The sequence below is a fragment of the Phyllostomus discolor genome, chromosome 1 (genome assembly GCF_004126475.2).
Source record: "Phyllostomus discolor isolate MPI-MPIP mPhyDis1 chromosome 1, mPhyDis1.pri.v3, whole genome shotgun sequence".
NCBI lineage: Eukaryota > Metazoa > Chordata > Mammalia > Chiroptera > Phyllostomidae > Phyllostomus > Phyllostomus discolor.
The window spans coordinates 197,758,805-197,786,297 of record NC_040903.2 but is presented as its reverse complement, the minus strand read 5'-3'; the positions used below and the strand labels follow the sequence as shown (position 1 = coordinate 197,786,297).

General features: G+C 55.9%; 1 protein-coding gene across 1 annotated transcript in view; it reads right to left on the bottom strand.

Moving 5' to 3' along the window:
- Nucleotides 1–11,742: 11,742 nt before the first annotated feature.
- Nucleotides 11,743–27,493, bottom strand: part of IFT43 (intraflagellar transport 43) — a 74,854-nt gene continuing 59,103 nt past the window's right edge. Inside the window, exons 6-9 of the mRNA XM_028507569.2 lie at nt 13,121–13,193; nt 12,777–12,852; nt 12,237–12,299; nt 11,743–12,061 (exon numbers count right to left, since the gene is read on the bottom strand). Coding sequence (XP_028363370.1) covers nt 11,942–12,061; nt 12,237–12,299; nt 12,777–12,852; nt 13,121–13,193 — 332 coding nt within the window. The 3' untranslated portion in view covers nt 11,743–11,941. The remainder of the gene's footprint in view (nt 12,062–12,236; nt 12,300–12,776; nt 12,853–13,120; nt 13,194–27,493) is intronic.

Sequence of the window (27,493 nt, the reverse complement as noted above, 5' to 3'; positions counted from 1 at the left end):
CTGCTCTGCACAGCAGGGCAAAGGCAGCCTGCGTTCCCAGCAAGGCGTTGGGGGGGGGTGGGGTGGGGGGGAGGACGTGTGCCCCAGCTTGGGCCTTGCTCACCAAGCCCAGGTCAGACAGACACAGCCAGTGGTCACCAACTCAAAATGGCCACAGAAGCCAGAGGGAAGAGGTGGGGACTGGAAGGACCAGGCGGCCCAAGCCCTCTCCCATTCCTCCGGTGCATGCTTCGAGGGACAGCAGACCAGGTCTCTCCAAAGAAGCACAGGTCTGTTCGTTCTTCCTGTGGTACTCCTCCAACTTTTAAACTCTGACCATGAATGTGAAAACGTCAAGAAAAGTGTTTTCTTGTGAGTGAAGACTTCAGCCTGTGAACCAGCAGTTTGCAAGGTTCTTGAATGGGGTTGGGGATTGGAAAGGTGTTTGTTTAAAATGCACCTTCTCAGGTCTTTGCCACACAGACTCGAACCCAGTGCGTTGGGGTTCGGGAACCTGTATGTTTGATAAGCTCTGCAGATGCTTCTGACTCAGCCGGTCCGTGCCAGGGGGCCACCTCTGACACCCTGCTTACAGGCATTGTCGTGTCACCTCTAGACTCCAGGAATACACTCTGAGCAGCCCGCTGAAAGGAGGCTGGAGGAAAACCCGATGTCCTATCTCCGAGGCAGGACCCCCTGTACCCAGGGCTCGAGTCCCACTGTGTCACGGGGCAGAGCTCCAAGGGGCAGAGCCACCAGCACAGCCGTGGTACCTCTGTCATCCCTCACTGAGGAGACCCAGGGGGCAGGGGCAGAACCCGGATGTGCCCCTATAGGCGGGAAGAGGAATCAACAGAACACTGATGACACACAAAACAGGAATGGACATCGCTCCTTCATCTGGTGCCTCATGAGGGTGAAATGAGCAAGGTCTGGGTTTAAGCCTCAGTTTTTCCGACCTCTGAGATGGGCACCATGGCAGCACCCATGCCTCAGAGCTGAGAAGCTAATGCACAGAAAAGCAGTTCCCACGCTGCCTGACATCTGGTAAGGGCTTCATAAGCATTAGTTATTGCTCTTTCTAGAGGCCGAGCAACATGAACAAGGGCACACAGCTAAGAAGGTCACTGCAGGGACTTTGCCCTCAGTCTGAACCAGGGACAAAACTATCTCAGGGAATGCAGCACCGGACACCATGCCTGGCCACAGAGCACTCACCGGTGCATTGCAAACAAATGACCAAAAGGCCAACGGGGCTTCCAGCTCTGATTTCTCCTCCAGGACCAAGTGTGACCACCCCACCCCCACTGTCCCAGACGCAGACCGGCCTAGCTTTTCCAGCCGAGCCTCTGCAGTCCCACGGGGGGCAGCCCACGTCTTCTGCCTGTGGCCTCACGCTTGGGGTCCTCAGCCCCCCATTGCCATGGACAGTCATCCCAGAGGACTGATGTTCCCACGCCTGTTCCTCCTAGTGGGGGGTCTGGAATGAGCGGAAGAGCCGCCTGTCCTCTCAGGACCTGGATGGAAGTCCGACAGAAAGAATTCCGAGGGGAGCCAGCGCTGGGGGAGAGCAGGGTCCCTCCGAGGAGCCCCCGATGGAAGGAAGCGGGCTCAGGCGGAATGGCCGCGGTGTGGGGGGCGGGGCTCCTGAGCGGACGGAACTGAACTGCGGGGTAGGGAACCTGCAGAATGAAGTCCGCTGTTGGGAAGAACGAGGAAGAGCAGCACCCCCACATCACAGGCGAAAGGCAGGCCACACTCTCCGAGTGGCCCTAGACACGGAGTAAAGGCCAGTTCTGGGTCTCTGTGTGTACAAATGCACGGGACGTCTGGAAGGACGGCTCGGTCCCGCTGCGGAGGGCTGTGGGATGTGTGGGCGTGGGGCGCCGTGAGAGCGGTGGTCCCTGTATTACAACACACAGTTTCAAATGTAGTGAATACGTTAATCGTATAGGTGAAGATCATAGTTTAAAAACAGGATTTGTAAGCTTTTAAAGAGAGCTTTTTTTTTCTTAAAGATCTTCCATCAAAAATTCTTACATCCCAGCTCATCGCCTGTCCCCCCTCCCTGCCCCTCGGTCAAAAGAATAATCGCCATGCAGAGGCGGGCACCACCTGCTCCCTCTGGGGTCACGTCTCCTTTAAACGGCCTTGGGTGCGCACGATCCTCTGTGTCCTGCCTTGCTCTGGGCTCCACAGACCTGCACTTCCATTGCAGTGTCAAAAATGATGCCCAAATGCCTGTGTTCTGCTTCAAATTGGACCATCTGCCATCTTCTAACAGTCAAATTGGCTAGATTTTTCTTTCATGGAAAATCAAACTGCGGATACAATTGAAAAGCTAGTGCTGAGGTCTGGGCAGCCCCCTGGTGCGGGGGACAGGGGCTGGGGGTGGGGGGGGCAGCACCATAGGGTCGCTCTGCCTCCTGACCTTACTCTCAGGGATGGCCAGGCTGCCCAGCACGTGGTGCAGGGGATGCTGCAGACACGTCAGGGGCCGTGGGACAACCGGAGACTCCCCCAGCTCACATACCTGAGAGGCTGAGGTATGACGGGGAGAATCTTTGAAAAGTCGTGTTCATTGAGGCGCATTTTCATGCAGTAACAATCCCCCTTTTCTAAGTGGCTCGTTTGAGGAACTTTACAAATAGAGACAGGCACGTGACCCCACCACAATCAGTCTACGCGACATTTACACGGACCCAGAGTGCTCCCTCCTTCCCCTTTGCAGTCCGAACCCGCCCCGCCTGCACCACCGGGGTTTGTTTTTGGTTTTCTCTGCTCTCCACTCAACTCAACTTTCCTTTTCCTCTCTGCTTGGTTTCCCCACTGAGTACTGTCTCCTCCACCTACACCCGGCGAGGCAGCTTTCTTGTTCACTTTTTGTTTCATTGTCTTTGTTCTCAAAACTGCCCGCACACCTTGCAGGGCAGTGAGCCTTGGGCACAGCAAGCACTGCCCGCTGGGCCTCCCTCAGAGCTGGCCGGACCAGCACAAAGCCCACCACGGCCTGCCCTCCGCCGGCGGAGAGCATGCCACCGCGCACCGCTGGGGTGCAGCTGCCTGAAGCCCATCTCTTCCCCACCCTCAGCAGGGACGCCCCCAGGTCCTGGCGGGCACGGCCTTGTGTCCTGGCTGCCTTGAATGCCAGGACATCCCTGTTCTTTGGCCATAAATCTGCCAACAGAGGGTCCTCGTGCCCAACAGCAAAAAGCAAAAACAAAACAACAAAAAAGCTTTCTCCTGCTGAGAGATCACCGAGTTCTTTTCGCCAGATGCCTGCTTGGGAAAGCTCAGTTCCTCCTCTTCAGGCCTCCTCAGCTGGATCAGGTTCAAGGTGGCACTTACCAGGGCGAGAAAGGGCAGTGCCTCTGGCCACTCTCCTCTCCCCTCTCCCCAGGAATCCCACCTCACAGCAAGCCCACACCCAGCCCAGCCCAGCCCGGGGGTTTCCTGGGGCTTTGGGGAAGCCACTGTGCATGCCCCTGGTGGGCAGCCCTGCCCAGCAGTCTGTCCACCGGGTCTGGCTGGACTACCCCAGGCCCGCTGCTTGGGACCTCAGGGGCGCAGGCCGTAAAAGCTTGTGAGAGATAAAGGGAGAGGAAGCTGGAGTAGCAGGAAAGCCCTCCGATGGCCACGGAGGTCTGACTCCCAAGTCTCAGGCTGCAGCAGCACAGTCCTGAGGACATTCTGGCCAGTCCAAGGGGGACCCCCTGCGCTGGTGGGAATGGGGAGCCCTCACCATTGCCAGGGGCAGTACCTGGCCAGGCAGGACCAGCAGGACCAGGGAAGTGCATGTGGCTTCGGCCGGGATGCTGAGGCAGACGCTGAAGGCACCACGGCTGGGAGCTCTCAGGTACCTGCACTCCCTGCCCAGGACCATTTCTCTTCCTGAGCCCAGCGTGGAGACCCTGCTGGCCGATGGCTGGGGGCACCCTCCTGCTCCCGACAACTGGAAGCCAGGCATGCTCCCTGCAGCTTCAGCGGCCCCCGTCTTCCCAGCGCCTCGGCTCGGCAGCCTGACTGAGGCACAGGTGCCTGCTGTGGACAGAAGACAAACCCGCACCTTTCTATGAAGCTGAGCTGGACCCTCTTCCCGAGCAGATGCCGTCAGCTGCAGGGCGGAGTGGGGGCAGGGGGCTAGGCGGTCCTTGGGCCCGGCACCATCCCAGGGCTCTGCTGAGGCTCTTGCCAGATCCGTGCCGGACGCTTCCTGGTCTGGGGAGGAGAACCCCATGGCAGGTAGACCAGATCTTCTTGGGAGCTTACGGGATCTCAGGCTACACATTGCGCAGCGGGGTGTGCTTTCTGACAGAGGACAGTGGCCGACAGCGGCCTGCGAGTAAGCACTGGAGTTCCGGTCTCAGGAACACGCCCTCAGGTAAGTGCCCTTGGGAACAGAGGGCTCACCGGCAAAAGGAGGGGGTCGGGCAGCGGTCTCACATTCGATGCCTGGCCCTGGCTGGGTGGCTCAGTTGGTTGGAACGTGTCCCGTACACAGAAAGGTTGCAGGTTCGGTTCCCGGTGAGGGCACATACCTAGGCTGTAGGTTTGATCCCCCACTGGGGCATGTACAAGAGGCAACTGATTGGTGACTCTCTTTCACACCAATGTTTCTCTGTCTCTCTCTCAAATCAATAAGAACATATCCTTGGGTGAAGATATATATATATATATATATATATATATATATATATATATATATATATATTTTTTTTTTTTTTAATTCAATGGCTGCAGTGGCCAGGCAGAAGGACCAGGGTGGTGAATGGGGGCGGGGCGTGCTGAACTGCCCCTAATAGAAGGAGCTGTTGCTTCTCAGCTCAAGCTCATCACTGCCACAGGGGCTGTAGCCCCAGAGTGGACAGACTCCCAATTTTCTAAGAGAAGCTGCAAACCTGGGTTTATTAGGAAACCCTTCCATTTTCAATGCTGGGAATTAACTGAACAATTCAAAATAGCATGTTGGCCAAATAATCCTGTGGGTCAAAGCCAGTCTGTGGACCCCTAGCTCGTGGCCTTGGGCTAGATGTCTGTGAGGTCCTGTCAGTGCCTAATGCCCGTGAATGACCATCAGAGACAACAAGGGGTCCCTGCCTGCCCACTCAGTGTGGTCAGCACCGATCTCACCGGGTGCTTACCTTGTGTCAGACACTTGACACAGAGTGAGTCGTTTAATCGTCGCAATGGCCTTAAGAGACAGTAATTCCTTCCCACCCCACTCTATAGATGAGAAAACGGAGGCACAAAGAGGCGTGGGCACCCGTCCAGGGTGGTGCAGGTAGGCGGTGTAAGAGCAGAGACGCAGATCTGGCCTGGTCTGCATTCCTCACCTCCGTGCCCTCCCGCCTTGCCCCCTCTCTCGGCCAACCCCTGACTCCCGAGGGACACTCTGCAGCAAGCAGCCCAAACAGCATGCAGGGGAATTCTGGGACTGGTTCTTCGGAGGGGTGTCCCAAGATCCCCTGCACTGTTCCGTCAGGACTGTAGCTACCGCCGCCCCTCCCAGGGCAGTCCCTTTCATCAAACCTCTGGTCAGAGGGCAGGACGTGCGGCTGGAAGGTCGAATCTGCTGCAGCCCGAGATCTGGCAAAGACAAGGTTTGCAGGACTCTTTCCCGTCTCCTCCCAGGCCCCGCACAGCCAGGTGTTTTCTTGCAGGGAGCACACGGAGGAGCCCCTCCCCCCTCCCCAAGGCACGGCTGTTTGCTGCAGCTGCGGCAGATGTTCCTGGGCCCGCTGGCCAGCCCTCATTCTGTGGGAGCCGAGAGCCCCTGCAGCCGGGAATTCTGGGCTAATGCTCAGCCCTGGCACAGTCCCCTCTCTCTCGCCGACCCCTCCGGTCCAGGTCACCACGACAGATGCTGGGAACATATGCCCAGAATTAATCCACTCCGTCACAGCCACAAGAGGGACGGCTCTTCCTCCGTCTGCTCCCGGCTCCCTCGCTTTCTGATTTCAACCTCACCAAAAGAAAAACCCGATTTCCCCTCCCTTGCTCCTAGCCCCCTTCCACTGGGTTTTCTCTTCATTATTCTGAGCCCGCTGCCAAAGGTGCTTGACTCCTGGAGACTCCCCCGGCCGCATCCCCAATAGAATCAAAGGGCCCAGAGTCCCTCTGCCTGGCTTTTCGTGTGCAGATTTTGTGCCAGCTTTGCTGGAACTGATGACTGCTCTGTTTGCCTTTTCTTAAGGGAAGTTTGTCTCTCTCGGAGGAGCCAGAATCACCCCACCCTCCAATCTTCCCTGACATCCATGCAAACCGCTCCTCCTGCAACTGTCTTCCGGAGAGCAAAAGCAGCCGGACTTCGGGGGCTTGCAGCGAGCGGGTGTCACAAATTCCCATCTGCATCCTCTCCAAGGAGGAGGTGGCAAGCTTTTTCTGTCGAGGACCAGATAGTAAATACTTTAGGCTTTGCAGGCCACTAAGTTCTGCTCTTGTAACGCAAAAGCATCTGTAGACAACAGGCGAAAGAAGGACTGGGGCTCCGCTCTGGGTAGATTTTCCTAGAACGGGCGGTGGCTGGATCTGGTCCAGGGGCCATAGTTTCCCGCTCCGAGCAAACCAACTCCACCTCTGTGTGTCTCGGTGGACAAACGGAGCTCCCTATCTCTCTCTCTCCCCCTTCGTCTGCGCCTTGCAGGGGGTTGTGTGGGCTCCGCACTCACCTGGAAAGCCTCTCTGGTTTTCCAAACCAGTGCTTTGAAAATGTGGATGAAACTTGTCTGTTTCTTTACCAGACTGTGAGCTCCTTGGGGACAGTGCCATGTCTGATTTGACTTTGAACTCCTGGAATATGCATGGGGTTTGCTAGAAACCCAAACGACACTCCCGTTTTACCCTGAAGAAGCTCACAGGCGAGTGGTGGAAGCGGCACGAGCTCTGTGTTCGCAAAACAGAGAGGAGTTCGGTGACAGGAGTGAGGGCGGGGGGACCGGGAGAATGTGCCTCCTGTAAACTGAACAGCAACCTTGGAAAAACTCACGGAAAGGAGACAAGGGGGAGGAGGGGAAGGACGCGATCCTGTTAACCCTAAAACACCGAGAGACAAACAAACAGAGCTGATGCCCTGGAGACGGTCTGGCGGTTTCCCTGTGAGTTAAACATAGCCGTGTCACATGACCCAGCAAGTCCACTCTTAGAGCGCTGTCAGCACCTTGGAGAAATAAAAACGTGCATCCGCACCGAGACGGGCACGTGAATGCCCCAGGGGCGTCGTTCATGGCAGCCCCCAGCTGAAGACTCCTGTGTTCCTGGGCCGACAAACAATGGTCAGACAGGATGCGGTGCGGACCCGCACGATGGAAGACCGTCCGCCGATTGGAACAACAAGCTGCTGACGTGAGCTCCAGCGTAGAGGGACCTCGAAAACGCACAGCGTGAACGCAGCCAGACACACAAGGTCACATGTTGTATGAGTCCATCTGTGTGTACAAGTGCACAGAGCCAGCACACACATCAGTGGTTGCCGAGGGCTGGGAGTGGGAGGGGAGGAACTGTAAGTGAACCCAGGGGGACTCTGGAGGTCAGGGGTGTCAAACTCATTTTCACCGGGAGCCACATCAGACTTGAGATCGCCTGTAAAGGCGGAATGTAAAGCTCCTTGCCCCTAGTTAAGGAGTAGTTACATGTATGCAGTCCTAAAATGACATTCGGCCCTTTGAAGGCAACCGCGAGGCTGATGTGGCCCCCGGTGAACACGAGTTTGACACCCCTTCTGTAGCTGTTGAAAATGTCCTACTACAGGAATGTGGTGATGGCTGCATAACCCCATCAATTTACTCAAATCACTGAATTGCGTATTTTTGGTGGGTGAATTTTAAGGCATGCATATTGTACCTCAATAAGGTTGCTATAAAAACAAGACAGAAAAACCCTTGTGCCAAGCCACTCTATGCGTGGCCGACAGACGATGCATGGGGGGAAATGAAGGCAATAGCCCACAGCCAAACACAGGTGTTGTTGCAATGAAATAGCCAATGGGACTTACCCTGTGTTCGCTACTCAGCCATCTCCAGTTCTAAACTCTACCAACAGTCAGCTTTCACTGGGCATCACAATGCTAAGGGGAGAGTACAAGTATCACCCCCATTTCACAGATGAGGAAACAGAATCCGAAATGGGAAGCAGCTCACGTAAGGACCCACAGCTACTAAGTGGCAGAGCTGGGTCTGGAATCCAGGCCTGCCCGATTCCGGAATCTGCGTCCTCTGCCCTTGCTCCCTGCCTCCTCCCCTTACCCCACCCCCACCGACTCTGCCCCTCAGCAGAAATGCGTGGCACTGCTTAGGCAGGCAGAGCAGGGAGGCTACGCTGCCTCATCTTGCTGTAGCAGATGCTACCTTCCATTTAGGTCCCCAGCACCCACACTCCCTGGGGCCCCCCTAACCACTCATGAGGAAAGGCCTTGGTGTGTGGCAGCGGCGTGTTCCATGAGGGCGCTAGTATCAGTTTCTATCCGGAGCACGGGGTTGGTTCCAAAGGCCTGCCTGCGTGTCCTGGGGTCTAGCACAGATGAGCCGACACTCAGGGGCAGAGGTGGCCGCAGGTTCAGCCACAGGCCTGCCCAGCTGATCCGCTAGCTCGAGCTTTTCATCGGAGCTGCAGGTGTCCAGGGAGCGTTCCACGCCGGGGCCATACAATGCCGCCCTGTCTTCCCAGCGCACCGGCGCCCCCCGGCCTGGCGGGGAGCTGGCAGCGGCCCCTCACCTCTGCTCCGTGGCAGACAGAGCTCATTGTTCCCCTCTCTCAGCGCGGCACTAACCGTTCGCTTCTTTCAAGCCGAGGCATGAAGAGGCCGTGCAGCCGTTTGGGTAGCATTTCCCGAAGGCTGCCCAGCAAGCCCCGGAGGCCCAAGAGTGTGCGTGTCCCTGAAGGGAGTGGACTCCACATGCCCAAGGTCTTTTCTGTGGTCAGCCCAGGCCTCGGGCACAGCAAGACCTAGCATTGCCTCTCCCCTTGGCCCCTCCACCCCACACACTGGCTTCCTGCTGCTCCTCCAACAAGCCAGGCACATATCCTCCCACTGGCTTTCTGCAAATGCTGTTCTCACTGCTTGGAACACTATTCCCAGGTACCTGCCTTGCTCCTTCTTTTACCTCCGTCAGCCCTTTGCTCAAATGTCACCTGTACAGTGAGGCCTCCCCTGACCACCCACATAAAACTGCAGCCTCACCCGGCACTCCCTACCCCGTTCTGCTGTACTTTTCTTGTAGCCTCTATTCCCATCCGACAGACCATTTCCCTTGTCTGTCCATCCCCCCCTCCTCCAGGGGTGAGTGCTGGGAGGGAGGGGAGTTTGCCTGGTCTGGGCCTGTCTCTGCAGCGACGAGAACAGAGCCGGGCACGTACTAGGCACTCAGGACCTTAGGAAGGACCAGCGCAAAGACGCCACGGGAGATCCTGTCAGAGACCAGCCGGGGCTTCTTGAACCTGCTCAGAGGTGACCCGAGCCCGTCTGGGAGAAACGGGCGAGGAACCAGTGACCACGCCACGCAGAGACAGCCATACTGAGACATTCCACGCCTCGCCGCCACACCTGCACAAAACCACACTGGGGGCACCTGTAGATGTCTGTCCCCTGTGCTGTGCCCCGTGGTCCATCTCCCCGGGAGGCCCTCTGAAGTCTGGTGGGCGATCCCGCTAGAGGGAACGTAAGGAAGGCATCTCAGGTGTCGAGTAAGAACTGGGTGGATGTGGCTTCCGGAACCACCTGCCATTCTCCAGGAACTCTGAAGAGTGATGCCAAGTGCACTGGCAAGGATGAGGCCCAGACAGGGCGTGGCCTGGGCACAGGCAGGTGAACTGGCCACACATGGCCTGAACCATGGCTTGTCCACACTTAGCTCATGTAACTTAGCAACTGTTCCTCTCCTAGGTCCACTGGATCCACCTGACCCACCAAGGCTAGGACTCTTGAGCTCAGCCATGATGAGGGGCTTCGTGCCCAAGCTGGACAGAAGCCCTCTGCCCCGAGGTCACTCCAAAGAATGGATGCCTGACCAAGTGTGGAGGCGTGGCAAGCAGTTTCTCCCAGCACACCAGCTGCTGCGAACTAGATCCCTTTCCCAAGCTGAGGGCAGCAGAGGGGGAACAAAAACACAAGTTTTGATAGCATACTCATACCCAGGCTGGTGTGGCTCAGTCGGTTGGAGCGTTGTCCTATAAACCAGAAGGGCACAGGTTTGATTCCCAGTCAGGGCACATACTGGGTTGTGGGTTTGGTTCCCGTCTGGGGCGTGTGCAAGAGGCAACTACCCAATACATGTCCTCAGGTGAGGATATTAAAAATAAATAGATAAAGCACGATAGTGTCAGACAACTTGGTTTTGAATTCCGGCTTTGCCACTAAGTAGATGGATAAATCTTGGTCAATCTCTTTACCTCTCTGAGCCTCAGTTTCCTCATCTATAAAATAGGCTAATAGTTGCAAGGATTAAGCAGATAATTGCTGTGTGCAAGCCCAGCATCTGGCATGTGTTAAATGCTCGGGACATGTCAGATCTTGCTGCTGCTATTGTTATAAAATAAAAGGAGGAAGGCAGTCAACCCCAGCCACGTGCTCTGGCTGGCTAAAGACCTCCAAGGTTCTCAGAGTCCCAAGGCGGGTGAATTCGTGGGTCATTACGGCACTAGACATACAGCCTTTCTCCTTTGGGTTTCAGAAGGATGCAGGCTCAAGAAACACCAGCCTGGATGGAAGCTTCTCAGTGACCACGGGAATTATTCCAAAGAGGGGCTGTCTGGGCTAAAAGTGTGACTCTTTCGGAAGAGGAGGAGCAGAGACCCCAAAGCCACTACGTCCCAGGGCCTGTAATTAGTAGACAAGCTTTCTCTGTGCCTGCTCCGGGGCCTGCTCGGCTCACGGGGAAGGGCACGCACAGTCATGCAAAAATAACCCCCCAGTGGGTGTTTGAAGTGTGGAGCCTCTTTGTTTTTCTGCATTTTAATGAAGGGCTTTGCAGGCAGGAGAGGAGCAGCACCCCGCACTCCCCGTGGCCTGGCGGAGGAGCCAGGCTTAGTTAGCGGCTGCCGGCCCGCACAGGCCTGATCCAAGGGGCCTCTAGGAGAGGTGGGCCAGGAAACGTCCCTGTTCGCAGATGTCTCAGAAAGAGAGAAACACAAACCAGAGGTGTCTCTGTTTAGGAAACGGCTCGGCCCTGCTCCCGATCTCAGGATCTCGGTGTGTTGTAGAAGCCTGCGGGGATGCCGTGCGGGGCAGCGGGGGAGACACGCCGCTGCCGCCGGTCTACATGGGGGCGTCCAGGGCTGCCATCCTCGGGGCTGCCGTGCTGGCCCGGCTCACGGGAGCCAGGAACGGGGGGCTCTGGGGGCCCATGGCTGAAGGGAACATGACGTGGGAGCCCCAGGCACGGGTTGCGGGAAGAGGGTGAGAGGGCAGTGCTGTCAGGGGAGCCGCCAAACCCTGAGGTGAGGATGGGTCACCTTATCGCACCCACTTCTCGCTGTCCTCAGCGATGCCACCTAACCACGAAGGAGGCAGTGCAACTTCGCCAATGGAACGGAAAGTCCACGGTAAGAAAGGCGTCCCACCAGGCCCAGCCCTGGTCCCCAGCGGGCAGCCGCTTGCGACTTCCCGTGTCCCTGCGTCCAGGTGCTTATAGGCAGATGCTCCGGGGAACCGCTGTGGCCTCCGTGGCCTGAACGGCTTCCAGGAGGAGCGCCCACCACATTGTTCAAATCTGCTTCCTTCACTCTTGACACGTCTTTCCAAGAGCGCGCTGGAAAGAAATGAAGAAACAGTTGCAGAAAAAAGCAATTTATTACAACGGAATGATCCAAAGTGGTCTCCTGAAAATAAATATTTTTTATTACAAAATATTTCATATAAAAACCCTAAGCTGCTTGCAAGCTTCTTTCAGTTTTAGGCTTACAGCCGTTTTAAAAGTCCAAAGCGGAGGCTACTGCGTGCAGCGAGAGTGGTGTGCTGTGCCCCACGGGCTCAGGTGTGTGCGGACTGCCCCACGGGGTCCTCCTTCTCTGTCTGCAGCAGGTCCCACTCGGTGAGGAGCTCCGAGGACACCTCCGTGTAGAGACGGTCCCAGTCCCAGCTGACGTCGTCCTGCCAAGAGAGGTAATGCTGCGTGAGGCACAGGACCGTGTTTCCCTGAAGTCACAGCCCCCCCACCCCGCCCACACACACACCCATCGCCAGGGAGGCGGAGGCCGGCCTGGGGGGCCAGCTGGTTATAGGGACAGCTCCCCTGAGGGAGTGAGAAGCTGCTATCCCTACGTACTTCCCGGACTTCCTGCTCCGGCGCGAGCACTTTGGTGAGGAGCTTCAGGTCGACCTCTCCGTCCTGTGAAAGGGAGAGAAAAGAAGGGCTGTGCACCTCAAGGGGCCTTTGGACAATCATCTCTTGCAAAGTGAGGAGGATCAGGTTGTAGTAGGACTTCCCGAGCCCAGATTTGCAGGAATGTGTTCTCAGAGAGTAAAAATGGGAGTGGACCACATGGCCACTGCGGGAACGCTAGGAGATCCTACAGGCTGGGCATCGCTGGGGGAAGGTCGGCATCGGGAGGGCAGGGCACGACAGCAGCATACGCCTGGGACTGGCAGAGCTACCGACCCCAAGTGGGGAGCCATGGAAACAGGCGGGAGCCCGCTCTGGGAAACGTGGGATTATGTTGGGTTCGGAGACGCTGGAATAGCCAAGGACGATGCCTCTGGCAAAGGCCCTGTCGCCAGGTGGCCTCAGAGGCCCACGGAGGCGCCGAGACGTCCCTAAGGGTGCAGCCTAGAGCCCGCCCCTCTATGCGGAGGCCGTTCCACTCACCAGGGTCTGGAAGGCTGCGTACTTCATGAGGTCATTGTCCAGGTCACGGTAGGTCATCACCCGGTTCACTTGGATGCTGCGGGACAGATGGAATATGAGGAGGAACCACAGCCAGGACCGGTTCCAGGAGTGCTGCTGGGCCACCGTCCCCAGAGCCTCCCAGGCAGCGAGGGAAGGCCCAGAACGGGAAGGAAAGGTCTGAGGAACTGGGAACCCGGGGAGGGAGCCCATCACCGGGAGCATGCAGGCCTGCACCGGGGCGCAGCAGCCCTGGAGCCGGCACTGGGGTGCGTGAAGGCACCTGTTCCCTGCCTCCCTGCAGCCTCACACCTAACGTGCCATACCTGGGAGGGGCCGCCACCTGCAGAACAAAGTCTTCTTCCTGTACTTCCTCCAGATCCGGAATGACAGGAATATCTGCAATGAGAGGAGGCGGCAAAACCGTCAGCAGCACGAACAGGGGTCTCTCCTGTTGCCTCATTGACTCCTTACCGCCCTCCACACGCCAGCCACGGGGCTCTGGGCTGGGGGTACCAGGGACACCCAGACACAGTCCCTGCCCTGCAGGGGCTCTCAGGCGAGGACTGTGGGACTGAACAAGAGCTGTGCGTTAGGGTCAAAGGTAGGACGTCGACAATTTCTGAGTCCCAGGCTGTACCCCAGAACCAGCTGGAACGGAACCTCCTGGGTAGGGCTCAGGCGTCTGCATCTTTCCCTAGGATGTCTTCGGCGATCCTGATGCACACTCCAGGTCTGGGGTCACTGGAGTGGGTCTCCCTGGAGCAACGTGAAGAAAGGAGGAGAGAGCCCCAGACAGCAGTGGGGGTAGTGCTCACATTAGAGGAGAGGGAAGAGGAGGAATCGGTAAGTGAGCCTGCAGCGGCCAGGGATGGGGAACCAGGAGGCGGTGCCAGGAGGCGAATATCACCGTGAGCGCAGCCCCTCGCGACCGAGGCCCACACGTGCACTCACTCGTCACGGTCTTTGAGGCCGTCACAGTCTGCGTGGCCCCAAGCCTGCACCTGAAGGCCATCCTTCACCCACGGCACAGCCGGGCTCCCTGGCAGCGGGTCGGAGATCAGGGCCTCCCCTGCCAGGCCTAACACAAGAACGGCGCTGGTTCCACAGAGGACGCTCCCCGTGCCGTCTCGGAGACTGCCCTCCTCTGCACTCTCCATGTGAGACAGACACACAGACCCAGGAGACCCAAGGCCATTGCTTCCACCCGTGTAACAAAGTCATGCAAACACAGAGGCAGAGACAACACTTTGCTTAATTGTGGCAACCGGCTGAAGGTACAGAAATAGTCCGTCTCCTCGTGGGGACAACCTAACACGATTTGCAAGGAGTTCCTTCCCCAAATGAGCCTCGCTGGCTGGCGGGGGGGGGGGGCTTCTTTGTTTCAACCAGACTGCAGGGAGGGGCAGAGGGAAAGAGATGATGGGTCGGGAGAAAAGGCCAGGTGGGCTCAGGGAGTCCTAGCCCTCCCCAACCAACTGCAAGTATCAAAAGGAGGAGAAATCCCAGGGAGGAGGGAAGAGGGAAAAGATCTTCGTTTCCGCTTCCAATGGCTGAATCCTGTTTTACTTTGAAAACAGATGCAGAATCGTTTCAAGAACAGCTGGGAAGACCCTCGCCACTTGCAGGCTCTTCTGTGTTTAGACTCTGATTGCTCCGGTCGGGCGAAGCCCAGAGTATGTATCAGTTCTAAGCCCAGCATCTGTATTACTGCCCCAGACTGGGGGTTACAGATGCCGTACCTGGAAAAAGAGAAAGCATGCAAGAAAACAGGACAGAGAGAGAAAGAGACAGGCGGAGAAAGAGAGTGGTTAAAGGGATAAAATAAAAAGAAATGGCTGACGGGAAACAGAGAAGACGCACACACCACCCCCAAAACGATGAACCACATGCAGCAAGTCCGTCTAGAAAAAAAGCTGTTCAGAGCTTAGGCAGTCTCTCTATCCCGCTGAAGATTTAGAGATGGGGTTCTCTAAGATCCTATTTCTCAGGCTAATAGAAATTGGGCTTCCTCGCACACTCTCGCCCTGCAGGATGAACACCGTGTGGTAAGGGCTGCAGCTGACTGCCGCCCGCAGCCCCGGGCGAGTGGGGCTCCCAGACTGGGGCTACCGCAGCACAGGCCCCGCCACCGCCGCAGGGCAGGGAGGGCGCGGGCGGTGCCATGCGCTCCCAGTGGTGTGACAGTTCTGGAGCGCGCCAGTCAGCTGCTCCTGGCTCTCCTCACATGTGGAGTCCAGCCTGAGATGAATATTCAGAAGTCGCTAAGAAAATGCCCCATGCTGAGCTCAGGGCTCAGGACGGGGTCCTCCCCGAGTCCCCTTCCCCGCACAACGTGAGCATGTGCGTCCTGTCAACGCTGCCCAGCTCCGCCCCGCTCCGAGGAGCCGCACTGCGGCCCGTGTCCACTCCGGCTGCCCCCGGGCTCCTCTCGTCCTCCCTGCCCCCTCCTCCAAACGTGCGCAAAGGAGTGTGGGGCTGGCCCATCTGTGACAGATCAGAGGTCAGTCCGGGCCTCGGCCAAGGGGCCTCTCAGAGTGGCACTGGTGGGGCTGGCCACACAGTGGGACTTCTCTCTAATTGGAAGCCTGGTGCCTGGCAGAACCCGGTGAGCCGCCTGCGTGGGACGGAGCCAGAGATGACAGCCAGGCCAAGGCGAGCTGGAGCGTTCCGGCGCAGTGACAGCTTGAGCCGCCGCCGCCGCGGAGCCAGGCCGTCCAACTCCCAGCCCCCAGTGGAACAGGTGGCCGCGGCGCAGGTTCTGGGCAAACTTCAAAGAACTTCACGACGTTACAGCCTCCGAGTTCTAACCACAGACAATTACTTGCTCATGTTTACATAATCCGTTCCTGGGAATTTTTGTTCTCTCTCTCCTCCCCTCCACCCCCCAGCCCACACACACACCATGCACAAACCCAGGAAAAGAAAATGGACTTCAGAAATCCACTGCTTCACGAAACTACCCGCATGAAATGATCTGGCCCCGCCTGCAATCGGCTGGGCTACCTGCCCTTCAATTCCGCACCAGTGACCCAGTCTGCTTCGGGTTGTCAAGGTCAACATTCAAAGACAATTTTAGTACAGACAACAAGAGGAATACAAGGCTCTGCTGACAAGCTACCACTGTTTTTAAAAAACTAATAATCATACTAACTTTACTGTCATTTTCTCCGATGCTGCTAAAGAAGGAAGAACTTTAACAGAAGCAATGAGTTAGCTAAGTACATGGGCAGGACTCCCCAATGGTTAGGAGCGCAGGCTCAGGAGCCGGGACAGCTGACTTCGAACTCTCCGTGTCCTAGCTGTGTGACGTGATCCTCTGGGCCACAGTTTCTTCACCATAAAACTGACACAATTATGCAGAACACCCGCTGCATACAGTTGCTGGAAGTATTGAAGGGGATAATCTTCATAAAATACTAAGTGCTGTACTATTCCTATTCAGTTAACAGATATAGTATTGAGCATGGAGACAGACCATAGGGCTCTACCTTCCTTTTCTCACTCACTCCTGCCCATTTCCCAGATGAGAATACTGAGGCTGAGGACCATTATGCAGCTGGCACAAGGGGAAACCATTAATAACAACAGAACCCGCTTCCAACGCCAGTCCGACTGCACCCACAAGCCCGTCCCCACCCGCCCGTGCCTTCCCTGCGAGGGTGCGGTGCCTGCAGTCGCGCAGCTTTCACTCTGCCTGAGACTCAGTGTGCTCTGTTCGTGGGTATTTCTCTAGATACCAGTAGCCACAAATAAGCCAGGTCTCTCCCTCGTCATATGCTACTTGCCTACAATAAGGCCCAGCGGAGCAGAACGAGGAGAGTGCGCTGATGGCAGAGGGCCCCGGGGACTCACTCTCCACCACCCCTGGTAAACCGGCCCCAGGGAGAGGGAGGTGGCTGGGCTCCTGCAGCCACCCCAGGACAGGGGAGGGGGGCCGAGGGCTGTACCCCCAGTGTGTGGGAGCAGGCACCCTCAGCCCTCAGCTCAGCTCCACCAGCAGGCGGCACCCCCGACGCAGGCCGCCACCCTCACGCAGACCGTCCGCCCTCTCCCAGCTCCAACACCTTGGAATGAAGGAGCTTCCTCTGGTCTGTGGTCCCCGCCTCTCACATCAGCCTCTGATCTCACGCACTGTTCAGCCTGCCCACCTGCCCTGCAGGTGACCCGGTTAACCACATACTGGGGAAACGGCATTTGTTTGCTCGCTTGTTCATTCATTCATTCATTCATTCATCCAAGGAGTACTGATTGAGCACCTGATAGTATTGAGCACCTGATTGATAGTATTGAGCACCTACTATGCAAAAGGCACCAGGCTGAGTGGTGCCAGTAACACCAGCAAATAAAACAGACGTGGCCCTTGTCTTCACGGAGCACCGGTGTAGGGGGAGACGGTGAGCAAATAAACTCAAATACGCACTGGGAGGGAGGCTACCTGGATCCTGTGGCTACAAATAACAGGGAGACCTGTCTCATTTGTAAAGATAAAGATAACATCACAGGTGGCAATAAGTTTAAATGCTACAGAAAGGTTCACAACGAAAAGGGTCCTTTCCTCATATGAGCCCCAGGTGTCCCCCTAGAGGTAATCGCGATTAACAATTTCTGGGATATACTTACTGAAAAGTATAATGCCTGCCGCAGCACACACATCCTTTAAAAAACTGTGCGCAAATGGGATCACTTTCCGTACATGCTGGTCTGCAGCTTGCTTTTCTCCTTCCTGATACTATGCTAATACACCTTATTCTTTTTTCCAAAGACTTTATTTATTTATTTTAGAGAGGGGGAGGAAGGGAGGAAGAGAGAGAGAAATATCTATGTGTGGTTGCCTCCTGTGCCCACCGGGGACCTGGCCTGCAACCCAAGCATGTGCCCCGACTGGGAATCGAACCGGCGACCCTCCAGTTCACAGATTGGCACTCAATCCACTGAGCCACACCAGCCAGGGCTACATCTTATTCTTTTAAGTGACCACCTAGTATTATTGAATGGATGTTCCATAATGTATTTATTTAATCCAGTCCAGAGAGGATCTAATTCAAAATTTGGGGGGTGGGGAAGGTGAGGGGTTAGGGAGGCTCCCTGAATTGGGACAATGCAGCTGAAAGTGAGAGGACTCACCCAGGCAGGGGGCGGGGCGTACGCAATGGCACCATGAGGCGAGCAGTACCGTGCACGGCTGAAGAAACTGAAGGCTCGTGTGGTTGGCACGGAGGGCCGGGGCAGAGTGGCAGCGGGTGCGGCAGGGGAGCGGGTGCCTGGGCTGGGCGAGGAAGATCTGCGTCAGCCAGCCCAGAAACATGGACTGGGCACCCGTTTATACAAGGCCCCTCTGAGGCACACAGCAGGAAACCAAGATGGACTGAGCATGCCAAAGCTGCAAGGGGGACTATACGTAAGAAAGAATAAATGAGCAGAGGAAGAAAAACGCGCATCCCAGCATCCCACCCTTCGTGAATCATCTCAGCATCCAACAGGCAGAGTTCTGAGCTGGCTACTTTGTCTTTCCCTCATTCTCCATCCCGGGCCCCAGGGTAGACCTCACCACCGTTCGGTGGGTAAAGTGAAACTGGCTTTCCTGGGTGGAGAACCAGCTGGGGGCAAGGCCCACACCCTGGTCACTTCTGCATCCCCAAGGACTAAAGGGCAACTGCACAAAACTGGACCCAGAGATGCCCCTCTGGTCTGACAGTCACACGCGTGGAGGAGCCACGTCGACCTTCTCCCCACCATCCAACCAGAGTGTAAGCACTACTGGACCCTGGAGCTGCCTGCGCGGGCCCCTTTCACGGGAACAGCCAAGAGCGACCCTCGGCTACTTCCTGGGTTCAATACCACCCTAGTGAAGGCTCTGCCTCGCTTGGGAGCTGCTCCTGCTGGGAAGGGTCCCTGCGTAAACAAGGGAAAACGGAGGAGCGGGGAGGAGGGTGCAGAGGAGGCGGCAATCAACCGTGGTCCGCACCCCGCCCTGAGGCTGGGCCGCACGGCTCTCCGCCGCCTCCCCGCCGCCTCCTGTGTTTTTCTTCTTGGATCTCTAGGGCGGCCCACTGCGTAATCTACTCTCTGGGAAGCCCTCCTAAAGGCTTGTGAATACAGTAAGAGCCTATTTCAAAGAGAAAGATTATTGGGAAACTCATGATGATGCCAGAACTCGGGTCTGCCAACAGATCTACCCAACAACCAACTACCAGCTGAAACCACAGAAATAAATGCGGAACACTTACATAAATAATGGAGATAAATAATGGAAACGTATGGGAATACCGGGAGGATCAATTCCAACTTTCAAAAACGTGCCAAGCAGCCACGGCCCCAGAACGCACGCACTCGTCACACCACGCACTAAGACGCTAACTCCCCCACCAGGTCCCGGCGGGAAGCCGGGAAGCCGGGCAGCCCCTGCGGCCCGACAGCCGCAGCCTGCCTGCCTCTGCCCACGAAGCTGGCCCGCTCTCCGCGATGCATTCTGCGACAGCCTGCACTCCAACCCGGCTGCAGTTCGCCGGTTTGGGAATAACTGAACAGCAAGTGGTTTCTCAGACTGGACGCGGTTGGCAATGGGTGCCCCTGAGCGTCCTTCAGGCCCGTCACTTGGAGCGTGGAGCCGAGTCCTGCAGGAAGGAGGGACAAAGAAGGCACCCAGTCTGGCCCGTGAGTCCCACAGGGAGCCCTCCTTTCTGTGTCCCATTAGGTTTTTGCTGGCTCTCTTGGTTGGAGCTTCCTGAAAGGATTCTCCTGGTCACACGCAGAAGAGTTTCTAGAGAACTCCATAAAGGCTGTGCTCCACCCCGGCACTTTCTTACCTGACACTCAGTGAATAATTCAAGTGGTTGGCCTGCCCTGTCCGGCTCCTCGGGGTGCTTGCTGACCACGGGCCCCTCTCACTCCGACCACTAACTGAGCTCCCAACCGCCAAGGCCCTGCCTGGTCATATGCAATCTCCTCCCTGGGCTGCCTTGCCACTCAGTGCCCCGGCCACCACGGTGCAGCCGCCGGCCGCTGAGGGCTCACGGCCAACCATCCACGGCCAAGTCCCAGAGCCAATCCGCACGGAAGGAATCTGGACGTGCTGCTTAAGGACGCCCCAAACGACCCCTGATTCTGTGCCCTAAGTCAGCAGACCTCAGCAGAGGCCACGAGCAACAGGAAACAACGCCCATGGTTTGGGGGGACGGCAACTTTAAACCAGGGATCATTGTCATTTTTCTCTGCAGCTGCAAAAAACTTTGTTTTACTGAACGCTGTTACCTCCTGCATCACGTATGGGGAATTTTAAACAGGCAAATGGAAGAAAGTCTGATTGAAGATGAAGTTAAGTGAAAGAAATTGGTCTCATTTAGCCCATGACAGGATTCATCTGTGTTCCCAAGTCCACTGAGGTGGCATCATGGACGTTTCATATTCATGAGCTGCGGCGACACTGTGTCCCCTCATTTACAAAGAGCCGTGTTCAGCAAATTCCGTCCCTGTGGACACGCCGTGCATTTCATGGTCTTGTCAGAGAGACATCAAACGCTCCAGTAACCAAATACCAGAAAATGGCTTTAATTAGTGGATCTCAATCGTATAAATAATTTTTTTCTAAAGGAAAAAAATGGGGAATTTTTTAAAAGGGAGAAGAAAAGGGGGAAGCGGTCGGCAACAGGCTTCAAACACCCGAAGGAACAAGGGAAAGAGACGGTCTCGGAGGCGCTCCTGAGGGAGCCTCGGCCCGGCACGGCTGGCCTCCCGCTCTCCGAGCCAGGGTCCGAGGGGCAGAGGCCCGTCTGCGGGGCCCTGGCAGGCCGGCTTTATGGAGACCTACCCCTTGTGATTGCAGCCGGCTGCAGCCCGCACTCGTTACAGCCAGAGGAGCAGAAAGGCGGAGGAGCAGGGCGCCTGGAAGCTGTGAGCTGGCCAGAGAGCCAGGCTGCAAGGGCTGAAAAACAGGACTGACCGTGAGCAAAACGCACAGCCCAAGACACGGCGGAGTGTCCGTGGGGAACGGGTCCCAGAGGAAGTGTGCGGCAGGGAGACAGGGAGGAGATGCCCCTCCGGAGGCGCCATCCTGGGTGTGCTTGGTTCTTCTCGCCAGTGTCCCCGAGGGGGAAATGCCCCCATGCTCCTGCCAAACCCCATCTCCCCTGGCACTGCGGCGGAAAGATCACAGACCTTAGGATCTAAACAGCTCATTGCTCTTCGCAGCCCCGAGCTGCAGGGACTCTCCTGGCTGGCGGTGGGTTGGAGAGGAGACTTGGGACTGATTCCGGTTTCCCAGACAAGCCAGGCCTCAGCACAGCGTGGTGCAGGCTGGTTCACGAGCGGAGCAGGGGTTCTGCGTGAGAGTGGTGACTCGGCCCGTGTGACCTCACGGCACATGAGGGGCAGATCTCACGGTCTGCCCACAGAGGGACGGCAGTGCATTTCTGAAGGAGCCATGAATGCAGCTCCCCAGAACAAGGTTTTCCCCGGCACCCCAAGTCCATTGAGCGCCGTGTAAGAGCCTGTATCAGCCATGCAAGGGGCCGTCGGCCGGGAGGGGGCCTTTGGAGCAATTCAAAGGCCGTGCTCATGAGAGGCAAGCACAGCCCAACAAGGGTTCTCTGCAGGGAAAGGTCCCACTCAGCCCAGGAGCCAGACAGTGGGAGGACCCCAGTGTCGCCCGCCGGGGTGACCTCTCGGGAACATGGAATCGCTGGTTACAGACGGCTGAAGGAAACAAAGAACAGTGAGCAGGAATGCTCTCCGTGGTGCCTCCAGCTTTGTTCTGTTGAGACGTGTTCCGAGAAAGCAGGAGTAAAAGACTCTGCAAGTTTAGAGGAATGCGGTGGCTGGAAGGGGTGGAAACGGAGGGACTCTCCGCTCCCTTCAGTGGGGCCCGAGATGAGTGACATGATACTAATGTGACAGAAAACAGCTTCTCAGAGCCGCCAGTAGGAGCGTGTCAGAAACCAGGCATATCTGATTCTATTTCATCCTCTTCCTGTTACGCTAAAAAAAAAAAACAAGACAAACTACACCGCTTTTATTCTAAATCCTTGGTTTTGTATTTTCCTTATATATATTTATTAAAAAAATGATGCTTTGATCAGTGCCACCCGTGACCCTCCCCCCAAAACGCTGCTGCGCCGCTCCCCCCGCCCCCTCGCGAGGCCACTGCTGGTGACAGCCCGCTGGTTTTGATCACAGCCCTCCCGAGCCGGATTTCATAAGACAGATGAGGAGTCTCACCGCAGCCGCTCTCGTCAGATGAGAAACGGAGGGGGAGGGGAGGACGGGTCCTGAGGGAGCTGCGTGGCCATCGCGGGCTGCGTGGTACTTTCTCTGTCCCTCCGCCGCCGCAATTTTCAAAGGCGCTTGCCTCGGGCACTTTTAAATGATGGCGTCTCAATTCTGTAATCATCTTTCAAGAACTTTCTCTTCAAGGGTCTTTCAGGTGAACCTAGTCTGTCAGCTACACTTATGGACTCAGGAATCCTCCTCAGCGTGTGTCCCGAGTGCGCGTGCACAGACGGGTACACGCACACGCACACAGAACACCTGTGAATTCTGGGAAAGCCGGCAGAACCTAAAGCCAGATCAAGTTCACCTCTTGCTGGGGTCCAGGGGTCCGAGACACCTCTCCCCGCCATCTCTGCTCTGCCCAGACTGGGTCCTTCTTTAGCAGCTGATTTCCACGTGTGACGCGGCAGAAAGAGAAGACTTCTCCACCGAGGGCTAAGCGACGTGCTGTGTCCACCCGAGGGTGTGCAGGCACGCCCTTCCCTTCCCGCCCGCCAAGGCGACATCTGGCCAGCAGTCTTCAGACTGGGGGGTGCCCCCGGCCATCTATCCAGGAGCACACACACGCAGCCACTGGTCATCCCAGGCCACAGGCTGCTGCCACTGTGGTTCCAAAGGCTCTTTGGAGCGACTCTACAACTCCATTTTTCTCATCCTGAAGGCCATTACAGCTTTTTCTACAGACTCCCCAATTTGAATGGACACCCTAGAACACCAAGCCTCTGTTTCTTTCTAGTCAAATAAAAACCTAAGTGCTCCAAGGCCCCCCTGGCAGTGGTCCTCACCGCCACGGGCCCGCCTGCATTTAGGTCTCGCTGCTCCTCTCGTTCCCCGTCCATCCGGTCCCTGCACAGTGCGGTGGGGACTACACGTGCCTCTCGCGCACAGCCGGAACGCTGCTGCAGTCACCTCTAGGACAGTCACACGAGTGAGTGGGACTGGTTTTGTTCCATCCTGGTCTGGTCTTCTGCAGCCAATCAGACAGAATCCAAGGAGATACAGAATAAATACCTGACCTCCATATCGACTGCAGGAACAGTCAGCTGCCTTCGACTTTTGTCAGTGCTTAATGCTGGCTGATTTATTATTAATCACATTTCTCCAAACAGACCGTGGCACGACAGACTGCTGTCGGGGCTCTCTCCCTCTGAGTTCCTGGAAGGTTAACGCAATCTGCTTCGCGCACGACATGCAGGGCACAGCATGGCACCAGGCCTTCGGGGGCCTTCTTCCCATCCCAGCTCTTCAGACGGGGTCAGGCAGGTAGGCTGCTCACACGGACAAAGACAATGGAACCCCAGAGGTCACTGTCAACCGCGTTTCAGGCAGAGATGTCTGTGGTGGTAAGTTTGAAAAGTCTGATGAGCACCACTGGGGGCATAAAGCATCTGCCCCAGCTCTGCCAACAAGGCGAGAGGTCTGGACAAGACTCTGGGCTACGCTTGCACCAGGGTAAGGTGGGAGACGGCTGAGTGCCCTCTCCAGAGGACCCAGCACAGGCGCCGGAATGCATTATCCGAAAGCAATCTCCGTGGGTTTGACAGAAGAGAAAGCATAACAAGAAAGAGAGGAACAGTCAGACCTGGAGATTCTGCTTCACGTCACAGAACTTGAAAGGCCTGGTCTCTGGCTTTTCTCCACTCAGCCCGGGTGTTGCCGTAGACCAGGCTTCCCAGTGAGAGGCTCGGCCACGCTGAGGACACGGGCCAGCAGGTGAATCTGGGAATCAGGGAAGGAGAGCAAACAGGCAACAGGGGCTGAAACAATTAGTGGCGACAAACTTCCTCAACAGGCAGGGCTGAGGGAAGAACCTGCCACGGGGGGCAGGGGCAGCAAGAACAGGGTGACCAGCAGTCACAGAGACCGCACCTGACCTCCAGCTCCACCGCTTCCAGGGGCAGTGCACGGGGGCAGCCGGTTCGTGGTGGCTTACAAGAGCCAAAGGCAAAATTTTCAGGACTTTTTTGCCCACGGGTTGTTAAACATAAACATTACTGAAGATTAAATTATATACCCTTATAATGAAATAAATTAAATTAAAAACAAGATAATGCTCAAAACTTACCACTTCCCAAATTTTACTGCATGTAACTCTACGTATGCTCGTGAAATCACTTACACGTACCGTAGCAGCAGGGTGAAAATATGACACAATCCTGTGTGCTGCCGCCCCCCTCCTCTTGGCGCGGCAGGCGGTGAGGGCACGCTGGGAGCTGGGACCTGACCAACCTCGGGGGGGGGGGGGGGGCGGGGGGGCCGTGGTGGTGTATCTGCACCACAGAAACCAGCAAACACTACCAATGAGGAATTCCCCCCCCACCCCCCCTGAGGAGCTGGCTGTGAAACACAGCAGTTCCCCGAACTCCACTCCTTATCTGCAGGGCATACATTCTGAGGCCCCCAGTGCACTCCTGGAACTGTGGGTACTAGCAAACCCCATACATATTTCGCTTTCCCTGCGCACACACACACCTGTGAAGAAGTCTGATCTATGAACTAGGCACAGTAAGAGATGAACAGCTAATAATGAAGCAGAACAGTTATAACAATGAGCTATAATAGAAGCCATGTAACGCGGTCTCTCTCTCTGGTAACCGACCCGACAGCAGAGACGGCTACGAAGGGACTAACGTGGAGCATGCGGCACAAACACGCCGGGCAAAGGGAGGGGAAGTACCCTGGGAGGGACGGAGCGGGAAGAAGCAAGATGTCGTCACGCCACTCAGAACAGCGTGCAATTTCAAACATGGTTGTTTAAATTATTTTTCAAGATTTTGTTTATTTATTTTTAGGGAGAGGGGAAGGGAAGGAGAGAGGGAGAGGAACACCGATGTGCAAGAGCGACATCTCGATCACCTGTCTCTCACACGCCCCCAAACAGGGACCTGGCCTGTGACCCAGGCATGTGCTCTGACCAGGAATCGAACCGGTGACCTTTCGGTGCACGGGCCAGCACTCGATCCACTGAGCCACCCCAGCCAGGGCTAAAACGTATGAATTTTTTATTTCTGGAAGTGTCCACAGACTATTGTTGGACCCCAGCTGGCTGTGGGCGACCGAGACCACAGGAAGCAAAAGCACAGATGAGGGGGGCCGTCTGTGTTTACCAGCACATCACCACTTACTTGCCACGTGACTTCTGTGAGTTACCACCCCCAGCAGGCTTCAACGCCTCCTCGGTGAAAGGGTGCTAACCAGCCTCCCCCCACAGAACGGTGGGGATCCACCGGAGTATCGCAGGCAAAGCGGCGCAGTGCCTGGCTCTCAGCAGACACTTACATGGGAATGATCAGTAGCATTTCTTACGAGACCCACTTCTTCAGATTTCCTACTCAGCATCCCATACGCAGAACGAAGCTCAGCAGAGCACAGAGACAAAAGAGAGCACAGCCCATGCTTGGCCCGGTGAGTCCCCCCACCCCCCGCCCGCACTGTGGGGGTGTCTGCAGCCCAGGAGCTCCCGTGCGCGTCTGTGCCAGCGAAGGGGGAGACGGGCGTGGGTTTAGGAAGACCTCAGCACTAGTTCTAGTGACCTGGAATTTAAAGAGACAAATTGATTTTAAAGAACATTATTTAATTAAAAAAATCAGTGCAGCTTAGAATAGTTTTTAAAAATCAGAGAAGCAAAGGAACCAGGTTTAGGGACCTCTTGAGAAGTCCCATGAGCTGTGCTGAGCCTAAGGAAGGAATGCGAACATAATGGAACATTGTTCTCACTCAGCAAGAGGGAGGAATTGAGACATCAGGGTTCCAATTTATCTGTACTTAAACAATCCTTTCCACTTTCCCTTTCTCTGCACTAGAGCTATTTAGGCTCAGAATGACCGCTCTTTGCAGCACGGATGAAGGATATGGCGGACGGATTAGGCAAAGACTGAGAAAGAACCCAAAAGAGTCAGAAAGCCCGGAGACGGCGATGAATGGGAAGGGGGAGAGAGGAGCGGCGGAGCGACAGCCCTCTGCAGATAGCATTTTTCTAATTCCACCGACAGTCTGGCATCTCCCATCTCATCCGGCCTCGCTGCTCGGCTGTGTTCAGCCACTTTTACCTATTTTCCCTGTTGACATGGATAGAAAATTGAGCAATTACCCTTAAACTCGGGGCTCTCAGATCATCCAGATTGCTACACTCGCAGCATTAAGTCCCCGAATGCCCCCGGCTAGAAGTGGCTCAACCCAGCTTGTCCCTTAGGAATTAAACACTTTTTGGTTGGCCATGAGGTTTTATTATTCCTAGCGTTTGAGATGCTCGACTCTGTCAAAACTGGACCTCAGGATGCAGAGAGCACAGCCCCCTCCAGTGGGGACAGGCGTGTCTGAGGCTCTGGGAGCTGCCGGGAGGAGGAGGAGCAGTTCCACCCACAGTCCGGGCTACACGCAGGTGCAGTGGCCATGTGCAAGCAAGAGCTAATCCTTCTTTCTCGGCTCCTGTTTACAGAGACGTTCCACTCTCTAAGGCCATATTATGGGCTCACAAGTTCATTCTTAACTTGTATTTAGCTCAGAGATAAACTTTGAAAGTTGAGTCTGTATCTAATTGTGTTTTCAGAGATTGTCTCAGTTTGAATGCTGTTCTTTTTGTTGTTGTTGTTAAATATTTTTCTATTTGTTTATACAGACAGGGGAAGGGAGAAAGAGAGGAAGAAACATCAATGTGTGGTTGCCTCTCACGTGCCCCATACTGGGGACCTGGCCAGCAACCCAGACATGGGCCCTGACTGGGAATCGAACCAGCGACCCTTTGTTCTCAGGCCTGCGTTCAATCCACTGAGCCACACGAGCCAGGGCTGAATGCTGCTCTTTGATAAAAACAAAGAATTGTTCTCCTGTCCTGGCTGGTGTAGCTCAGTGGATTGAGTGCTGGCCTATAAACCAAAGGGTCACTGGTTCAATTCCCAGTCAGGGTACATGCCTGAGTTGCAGGCCAGGTCCCCAGTGTGGGGGGGTGCATGAGAGGCAACCACGCACTGATGTTTCTCTCCCTCTCTTTCCCTCCCTTCCTCTTTGTCTAAAAATAAATAAATAAAACTTAAAAAAAAAGAATCGTTCTATTTGTGTGCCTCTCAATATTCCCCCTTCAAGTCTCACATCCCATCCAGAGTTTGTATTCTGAGCGCTGGGCGTTAGAGCTGGAAGGGACCAAACAGGCCTGGAAATGCTTCTGGGATTAGAGAGGTGACCGGACTTTGCACCTGCTGCCTTCTCTACAGGGGTTCCCCCACCCAACTTCCAGCCCCACTGCTGGCAACTCTATCTTCCTTCAAGTTGAAGTTTAAGTCCCTTCTTCAGAGCGGCCTCCCCTCATCACCCGATTCAAACCAGTGGACTCGATCGCAATTTGTCCCTGCTTGCTTCATTGTCCGACTACTTGTCTAGTCCCTGCTTCCCAGACTAGGCTGCAAGCTGCAGGAGGACACAGATTGAGAGTGCTG